At 37.5% G+C, this 10,558-nt stretch overlaps 1 protein-coding gene across 1 annotated transcript; it reads left to right on the plus strand.

Moving 5' to 3' along the window:
• The first annotated feature begins 1,661 nt into the window (after window positions 1–1,661).
• Window positions 1,662–2,708, plus strand: LOC123502798. The gene is made up of 3 exons (XM_045252063.1): window positions 1,662–1,835; window positions 2,012–2,350; window positions 2,601–2,708. Exons 1-3 carry the CDS (start codon window positions 1,779–1,781, stop codon window positions 2,706–2,708), a joined length of 504 nt encoding a protein of 167 aa, XP_045107998.1. The 5' UTR covers window positions 1,662–1,778.
• Window positions 2,709–10,558: the final 7,850 nt, after the last annotated feature.

The following is a 10,558-nucleotide window of genomic DNA, read 5'->3' on the forward strand; positions in this document are numbered from 1 at the left end:
CGGAAGTCTTGAGAGGAGTTGGGTTTCGAAAGATTTTGATATTTTCTTTAAATGATGGAGAGTTTGGCAAGTTGGAGTACAGACTTGGCATGATTCCGGGCTGAAATAAGGAAGGCTTTAGTACAGGGGTTCTCAACCTTTTTAATGTGATGTACCCCTCGAAGTCTTTCAGTATTGATCACGTACCCCTTACCCACAATGCAGCGCCAGGAAGGGTAACAATAAATGCATGGTTTATTGACTTAGTTTATTAAGTTTGAATTGTTATATATGTGGAGCATACAAAATTTTTGATTAATATTAGTTTGTTTCTATGAGGTAGTGTCGATAGGAACTGGTACCTCACAGGGAGACACTATATGTGACTAACATGCAATGCATTTACCAAAAAGGAACTATATCAGACAATTTTCGATCATTATGGCAGTGAACTAGTGTTGCTTGCAGCTAGTTGCAACTTGTAACTAGTAACAGTGATAGATAAGTCACTGTGTGTGTGAATGACATTTACAATAACAAATCAGAACAAATATTATAGGTTTGCAAGGTTGTGTGGTAACTGTAATTCAAGTGATAGAACTCCAAGAGTTTCCTTGTTAACGTTGTTAACGTGTCCTGGTTCTAGTGAAGGACACATTGTATACTACAAACAAATTTGATGCTATTCAAATCTGAAGCATTTTGAGAAACCTGCCACGTACCCCCAAAATTCCTCTCACGTACCCCTGGGGGTACGCGTACCCCAGGTTGAGAACTCTTGCTCTAGTACCTTTCGTAGGCAACCTTTCTTATACTTAGTGCGAGAACAAGCTGTTAAATCAAGGTCTGCAGGGTTTAGGAAAGAAAGAGTGAGGAATATACACAGTAGAACCTTAGCTGTAACAAACCTTACATATTCCATTACATAAATAATTATCCTTTCCTGATTGAAATTGTACATTTTATACTCAAGTGCACCACAACTTCCACGTATTTTTCTCAGAACAACCGTTTTTCTTTTTTACTCCCGAGGTTAGATATTATTATAATTGTTTTCATTAGTCATTATTACTTTTATTAATAATATTATTATTATTATTATCAATTATTATTATTATTAATTTTCTATTGTTGTTGTTGTTACTATTTTTATTATTTTGTTTTATTTGTATTACATATCATGTAATAAAATGCTTAACTTATTAGTTTTCTTACTGCTTAAGTATAAGGAAATATGGAAAATTTGTATTTTCTTACCAGTCGAATTGTTCTCTTTAAAAGAAAACAGGAATCGATGGGTAAAAGAAACTCAACGCAAGCTAGCAAAACACACAACCGTGTATGTAAATGTACTGACCCCTCACCATCTTGAAAAGGCTGGCATCACAAGGAATGAATCTCAGGACACCTGTGCTGCTGATGACAAGTGCCTCTCTTCTTTCCCACTCATTGTGTTCCGCTTGGAAGAGCCGAAAGATGCTACAATTTTTGCCAAGGGAAGTAACCTCTGGGTAACGTTTCATACTTAAATCCACAACTTTGTTTACACAGTTACACTATAGCAAGTGAATATGATGATGCAACAGCATTATTTTTCATTCAAAATTTCACTGTAACCTTCTCTAGGCTGATGCACGTATTGTTTGGTTGTTAACGGGGCTGTGACATGGGTCTAGGTCTCATCTCATTGTTCACAAAGATTATTGATGTAATTCATTATATACGTTAATAAAGAAATTTCATTTGTTGACCTTTAGGTATTTCCGAATATATCGCGATGGGCTGCGTGGCTGTTGATAATGCCGGTGATGCATGTTACCTGGCTGGCACCTGTGTACCTGCCTCTCAATAGCAGAGTAAGTAGGCAAGGCATGCTAACAAATTATTCTTACTGCCTTAAATATCATTGTATTTTGATGTAATAGGATATAACAAGATTTTGTCTGATCAAATAAAAAATAAGAAAAGTTTTACTTTTCGTTACTAGCTATATATTTTTTCAATGAAAAAGCAGTAATGTATTACGATTCAGGTGACCATCGCCCAACTCTCGCGAGACGGAACAAAAGCCTACTTTTGGGAAGTGTACCAGGTGTCTCCCGACGTTGCCCAGAGACGTCTACCAAGCGGCAGTTGGTTTATGATGGCATCCAAAGATAAACTAAACCGAACAAGCAACGATAATAAGAATGACATTCCAAACGACAAACACATATTGGAACCAGATACTGCACTCCAAAAAGTTCGTCAGTCGTCAACGAAGATGACTGAGAAAACTGCCACGTTCGGGAGAATAATTGCCGTAGAAGGTGACCTATTGATGCGAAGAACAGACCTTACTGGTCTCCACCTCACGTGCACTACTGTTGTGGTGAGTACAGACGAAAGCAAGTCATCATGAGAACATACTCAGTAATAAACATAGCATATCTTTGTAGTGATTTAAGCTCAAAATGACGTGACACTATTTTCCATAAAAAAAAATCTTCATTAACTACTGATTAACAATTATGATATAGTAATTGCAATTTGTTTTCAATCTTTTCATTACTTTATGCACGCTGCCTGGTTTTAAGGTGTCATGGGACACTATGAGATGACCATATTTTGTTTCATTACAGGCACCACCACTGACTGAGCTCAGTACAACGAAAAGCCGAAAATCTAAGCCCGGGGGAATATATGGCAGTGCGTTCCTGTTCATGAAAGAAATTACTAATTTCACGTAAGTCTCTCTCTCTCTCTCTCTCTCTCTCTCTCTCTCTCTCTCTCTCTCTCTCTCTCTCTAAAAGAATGTAACTATTTCAGGCATGATGCCAGTTAGTGTATGAATGGGGAGCTCTCAAGCAGCACCAGACATGTCCCTTACTTGAACTATCAACTATACCTACAGTGTCATTCTATATACATAAAGAAGCAATGAGTTTATATATATTTTTTTCTATATATTTTTTTCTAATTAGTAACACAAGTAAAATAGAATTACATTTATTAACAAATATATTTAGGCAAATTTTCTAGTGAACTGGCATTATGATTTATTTGTTCATCTCCAGATTTTGAAGAGAGTACACCTTTGATCAGAAGTATACTAATCTAAACGACAATAGGCATGAAATCAACATGTCTGCGCCACTCAAAAGTCAAACTCACATAGATCAACTCCCTGGTATATGGAAGCAACAACTTTAACTGAAAAGCGGTAATTCGAGTCTTCTGGTGAGAGTAATGCTGTAATTTTATGTCTAATCAAAACTCACCCGCGCTGGTTGAGCTTAGGAAACACGCCGTACAACGAATTTCTGCTGCAGTCATGTCTAATCAAAACTCGTCTGCGCTGATTGAACTTAGGTAACATGTTGTAGGACAACGAATTCCTTGCTGTAGTCGTCTATTCCACATCATGAACAATTGAGTACTGTTGCTTGGCATCACAACAAATATATTTCTCCCCGTTACGCCAGAGCAATTGTGAGAAATATTTGTTTTTCTGCTCGATTACTTTGCCGCGCCACTTGCTTCGTGAAAGAGATGCTGAAATCCCCACGAAAATAACTATATCCATACATCACAATATCACTGTTGTTATACTATGTAGTATAGTTATATCTTTTTAATCTTTTAATTGTCAATCATTAGATTTTAGATTTGTTATACGCTAAATTCATGATAGCGATAGCAGAATTATTAGATAATCACAGAAAAAACCCATTTGTTTTGACAAAATTTTCCCAAAACTATCCATACAGGATATTTGAAAATCGAGAGAGAATTTCAATAGTATCATAATAATCAATGTTTCATGCACCTGAGATTTACTATAACAATATTTTAGGTCATGTCACTATGGTCATGTGGTAGCGACGGCATTTGGTGGATTAGTTCTGAAAACTCCCTGTTAGCATGCTTTTTACTCACCCTCAAGAGATCACTGATGGAATCCCGTTCTGATGAAACTTTTTTTTTTTTTTTTTGGCCATTAGCTACCCTGGTATGGATGGATATTAGGCCATTTTTGCTATTTTAAAATTTTTTACTTTTTTTAAATTTCAGTTTTGTTATTTATATATACAATTTTAGTTACTTAATGTATTTTTTTTATTATTTTATTTATATGGTTTTTTTTTATTTATTTTTATTATTTTACAAAAATAACATTACACACTCACTCAGTATTCCATACACGCTTCATTCACACAGGGATCCTACTCCTAACTCAAAACTATTGTCCTTTGTCAGGGCATGGGGAAGGGAGGGATAAATCACAAGCAAACAGGGTGGCTACGAAGCATCACTACGTATTGCTTATATACATGAAAGGGAAAACATTCACATTAGATCACGCAAAATTGGAAACATACACACTTTCATACTTTTATTTACATAAATATATAGAATATTTACAAAGTGAAGAAATAACATAATATATACACATAAATCACAACTCTCTGATTAAATTGGCCTCAGTCAGGTAAATCATCAGTCTATCGACCACATCCGGGTGTTCATCACCCAGGAGGGTGGTTTGCGTTAGCGGGAGGCCGCGACCCCGGCAATACGCCGCCAAGGGCCGCCTCTCCTCACGATAACGCACACAGTGAAGCAGGATGTGCTCGACAGAGAGTGACATTACAGCTGGAACACTGTGGTGGGAAGGCGTTGGCTATGTAGGGAGCATGTGGGTGGGGAGGGTGCAGCCCATCCTGAGGCGTGCGAGGACCACCTCCTCCCGCCTTGTGGGGCGATTGGAGGAGGCCCACTCGCCCAGGATAGGTTTGGTGGTGTGGAGGTGGAGGTTGTCCCAGTGACTCTGCCACAGGAGTTTTGCTGATGATTTAACAACTGAGAGACATGACTGCAGATCCCGACGGAGGTTCCACGCTCCCTCGAGCTCTGCAGCAGACCGAGCTAGCATGTCAGCCTGTTCATTCCCGCGTATATTGGAATGTCCAGGCACCCAAACCAGTGAGAAGGATTTATGACATGAATTCAGCTTATTAATGATGTTGCCCTGGATTTCATTTGTATCCGTGCGGCCTGACTCTATTGTCTGAAGGGCTGACATAGAGTCCGAAAAAATGACAATTGAATTATGAAGTGAATTTAAAGCATAATCTATGGCTTTGTTAATAGCAAAAAATTCAGCAGAAAACACCAATGTATGGGTAAGCAGTCGGAACCTGAGGGTACATTCACACGACCACACACTTGCACCCACACATTCACCTGTCTTGGAGCCGTCTGTGTAGAGATGTAGGGATGGAGGGAGGCCAGCGACGAGGCCTCGGTAACAAAAGCCTTCTTCCCCTGAAGCCAGTTGATGTTGAAGGTGGTGGCGGGATGTCTCCATGGGGGAAGGGTGGGCAGCACGTGGTCCGCATCGTCCAGTCTCACGCCCGTTTGCTGGCAGAGCGTGTGTAGTCTGACTGAGACTAAATATAAATGATAATGGTGGCCAAACAGATGTTCCTTATTTATCTCCCAGGTATTCGTGTCATGCTTCGAGAGACGGGCAGTGGGGCTCACTGTTAGGTGGTCGTTGGAACGGCATGGTGCATGAAGTGATGACCGACGCAGCAGATATTATTGTCGCGTCATTAGACATAACACCAGAACGAAACACAGTTGTTGATTTCCTCTTGCCGTTGTCACAGACCAAGTATGTGGTGCATTTCATATTCTTCATAAAATTTATTCTTACTTTTGAAAATGCATATAATACGGTTTAATATCACTAACAAATTATTGCTTTACCTTGATATTTCATTGTGGTCCCCCAGGTACCTCCTCATTGTCAAGCGTCCCAGCATGAATGACAGGATGTGGTCAACCTTTACTCAACAATTCCATTTACATGTGTGGCTGAGTATCTCCGCTGTTGCTGTTATCTTAGCCTTGGGTTTCTACACTGTATCTTCAATAGAGGGGGAAGAACGCCTATCCCTTATTGAGGCAGTCACCATCGTCACAACGGCATTTTGTGGTCAGGGTGAGAATGTCTGCTCCTTTAGACTCGTACACACATTCATGAGTTGTGTACACATTTATTGCACATCCATGTATCGTATCATCGTTGCTTAACAGTCTGAATGAGGAAGCGTTGTACCGTTACGTGTCAAAATATGGTGCATATATACGTAACGATTTCGTTCCACCATTTGTCGGTCTTTTGCTGTCACAACAAAGGAATGATACACAACTCAAATAGCATCGTGTGGACAGGGAGCGTGGCGTTGTCCTGTTGCACATTCAGCTTTAGCGGAGTAAGGAGGAAAACATAAGGCTCATAGAAACTCACCAGAATAGGGACATGATTTGATTTGGAAGCCAAATATGTAGATCATTACAATAAACATGGAAAACAAGAGATGTGGGAGAAAATTGCTAAGGAAATGGGAACATCGGTAGATGTGTGCAAGAAGAAAGTGCTTGACACTGTTGCACCATGGGAGGGTACGACACGCTGATACACAACAAGTGGATGCATGCACTGAATAGTATCACTGGGTGATACGCAACGGTAATACGATGAGTGGATATTTCCATAACGATGCGTATAAATTTGTTGGATTTCCACGTATCGTTTCATCTTTGCGTATCACCCAATGATACTATTGGCAGACAATCAAATCGTCAGGGGTCAAATTTCAGACTATTTCATCGTGCTTTCTATCAGAAGTACTAATTTGACTATTTTTGAGTCTACTTATCAATATCCAGTTTTCCTTTTGCTGGGAACTAATCATTCATCAAGTAACACCTGCAGAGATTCAAACTATCCCCCATAAGAACTACCACATGTGATCGGCGTCGAAGATAGCTTTCATTAGAAGCAGGTGGTTATTCTTCGGTCTCTTGGCGGTAATTGTAAAACGGTCAGCTTCCAGCAGAAGTAGTATTAGGGTTACCGATATGATCACAAGTCACCACCTCTTCTCTTCTTTACGGATATATATTGCGATTTTTATTATTGTTAATGTTATTGTTATTGTTACTATTATTATTATTATTATTATTATTATTATTATTATTATTATTGTTATTATTATTATTATTATCATTATTATCACTATCATTATTATTACTATTATTATTATTTCTATTATTGATATTTTTATTATTTTTACTTCTATACTACTTCTACTACTACTACTACTACTACTGCTGCTGCTGCTGCTGTTGCTGCTGCAATTATTATTACTACTGCCATTACTACTACTACTACTACTGTTGCTGCTACTACTACTACAACAACAACAACAACTACTACTACTATTACTACTGATACTACTACTACTACAACTACTACTTTTTTATGCAGAAGAGAAGACAGCCAAGGGCAACAAAATATTAAAAAAAAGGTCCACTTGAGTTGTGGTTCCCTGAGACGAAAATAAAGCAAAAATTAAGGAACGTCTTGATACCTCCCACTTCAAAGAAATTAAGTCGTAGGAAGACGGAAATGTAGAAACAGGTAGGGAGTTCCAGAGATGGGTCTCTGACATGGAAACAGTAATCATTCCAGGGAAAATCAGCATAATACCTCCTCAGGTCCCCCCAATTGGCAGAGGCAGGCAAAACGCCAGAGGCGTCTCCGCCTTGTGGGATCCTGAGGAGGGATTGGAGAAATAAGACAAAATACAAAAATGAAACTGTGATCGGAGGAGCCCAACGGAGATAATAGGTTAACAGCATAAACAGAAGGATTAGAGGTAAGGAGGAGATCACACATGTTGGGCGTCTCCAAAACGATCAGGAATACGAGTAGGGTGTTGCACCAGTTGCTCTAGGTCATGGAGGAGAGCAAAGTTGAAGGGTAGTTCACCAGGATGGTCAGTGAAGGGAGAGGAAAGCCAAAGCTGGTGGTGAATATTGAAAAAGGTTGAGAACCCCTGACATAGAGGCAAAGAGGATACTAGAATTAATTTTTAAGAGTGTTAAAAGCAAAAATCCCGATGTAGTATTAAAATTATGTTTGCCGCTGGTCAGACCATATCAGGATTTTGCAGTACAGTTCTGAATACCACATTATAGGAAGGACATAGGTGTCTACTAGAATACAACTAGGATACTAATTTTCCATTCTAATTAGAGAGACGTAGGTTAAAAGAGAACCTGGTAGAAGTGGTATAGGGGTTATAACAAAGAGAACATTAGCAAAGTTCTTTAGGATCTGTAGTAAGTAAGGGGTTCAAGCTTGAGAAATGTAGGTTTAAGAAAAAATGGGAAAGAACTGTTTCTCTTACAGAGTAGTTGATGAATGGAGGAAATCAGTAATGATGTTGTTAGTGCAAAGCCAATAGGGAGCTTTTAATGAAGATTTGACAAATTTATGAATGAGAATGATGATGGAATTAGATAGTTTTGTTCACACAGGAATTGGCCATGTAACCTGATGGCACCTTGCAGCTTCCTTACATTCTTGGTTTTTATGTTCTACTTATTATTATTATTATTATTATTATTATTATTATTATTATTATTATTGTTATTATTATCACTATTACTACTATTATTATTCTATCATTAGCTATTTACTTTTTTTACTAATTTTTTTTATTTATCTATTCTTTTTACTTATTTATTGTTACTTATTCATCTATTTATTATTTTTTTGTGTGAAAATCCTAATTTGGTTACATCAGTGTAATTCTTTCGGAACCTGCCGTAGAAAGTTTAGCCATTACTGTTGTAGGAAGACGTTTGATTACAGATCATTGATTTGTCAGGGTGTACGTGGAACGTTCAGTATGCGCCCGGAAGACTCTTGCTTCAGACTACGATGATGTTCCAAGTATTGGTCTTCTCCTGGTACACTAGCAATCTACTATCGGATATGACACTAGGTCCTCCAGGCCCAGCAATATCTACCATCGCCGACATGCAAAAATATCCAAGTCTGCTTCTCACAGTACGAAAAAGCACGGCTGCTGCAGAGTATCTAAGGGTAAGATGGATAAACACTATAATAGTAATAATAATAATAACAATAATAGTAATAATGATAATAATAATAATAATAATAATAATAATAATAATAATAATAATAATAATAATAATAATAATAATAATAATAATAATAATAATAATAATAATAATATTATTATTATTATTATTATTATTATTATTATTATTATTATTATTATTATTATTATTATTATTATTATAACAATGAGAGTGATAATAATGAAAATGCCAGAGGGTTCAGTTTTAGGGCCATTGTTATTTCTAATACATATTAATGACTTGGATACTGGAATTACTAATGATATTAGTAAATTTGCAAATGATACGAAGATAGGTAGATTAATTAGGTCAGATTCGGATGCCATCACCTTGCAGAAAGATTTTGACAGGATGAATGAATGGACAGACAAATGGCAAATACAATTCAACATTAACAAGTAGGGTACTAGGATTAACTTTTAGAAGTGTTAAAAGCATAAGTCCCAAAGTAATACTAAAATTATACTTGCCGCTAGTCAGACCATTTCTTGACTATGCGGTACAACTCTGCTGGTCCTCACATTTTAGGAAGGATAGAGGTCTATTGGAGTTACTGCAAAAGAGGATGTCTAAAAAGACACAGAGGACGAGGGACATCCCTATGAAGCGAGAATGAAGAAACTAAATTTGCATTCTTTAGAGAGAGACCTAGTTTAAGAGGAGACCTGATAGAAGTATTCATACCATAGGCATCGAAAGATATCAACACTCAAGCAGTGTGGCGAAGAGTCATTCTGAGCAAGGATGAGACACTGGTGTCCTCAGTCGACGAGGGCATAAAAACTGTCACTGAAGAAAACCACGTGCATCTTTCCGCCGACACCTATCTCAATGACTACTGGGGAGATTGTAGATTGTCCATCGTGCTAAATCCTCCTCAGTTTAAGGGTTACAGCTCCTTCGCTCTTAAGAAAGGGTCACCGCTTATTCCTCTATTGAATATAATGTAAGTACAATTATTTTGTTGGTAAAATTTTCAGCTTTCTTATAAGCTACAAAGAGCTGAAACTATTTTCTGATGAATTAGTTTGATGTGTGTGTGTGTGTATGTGTGTGTGTGTGTGTGTGTGTGTGTGTGTGTGTGTGTGTGTGTGTGTGTGTGTGTGTGTGTGTGTGTGTGTGTGTGTGTGTTTATCTATTTATCTGTTTATTTTTTCCGTTTTGTAAGAAATTTAGACATCTGTATAATCTGTATAATTTCCCACTTTTCCACTGTGATTCTGGTACAAGACATAGGTGATAAACTCATCAGGAATAGTTTCTACGTATAAGGAATGAAATGATGGCTTAGATTATCATATTTAACAAATGCACAGATCATAAATGTAACACAACAATACAATAGTAGCTATGTACGTAGTTCGTAGTAGAGCCAAGCTAGACTCTAGAGCAGTGGTTCCCAAACTTTTTCAGCTTGTTATCCAATTTAACATGCCACACTAAGCATATTTACTCCTTTAACAAAACGTTGCCAACATTGATACATATGGGTGAATATACACACACACACACACACACACACACACACACACACACATATATATATATATATATATATATATATATATATATA

This window comes from Portunus trituberculatus, chromosome 12, assembly GCF_017591435.1.
Source record: "Portunus trituberculatus isolate SZX2019 chromosome 12, ASM1759143v1, whole genome shotgun sequence".
NCBI classification, from domain to species: domain Eukaryota; kingdom Metazoa; phylum Arthropoda; class Malacostraca; order Decapoda; family Portunidae; genus Portunus; species Portunus trituberculatus.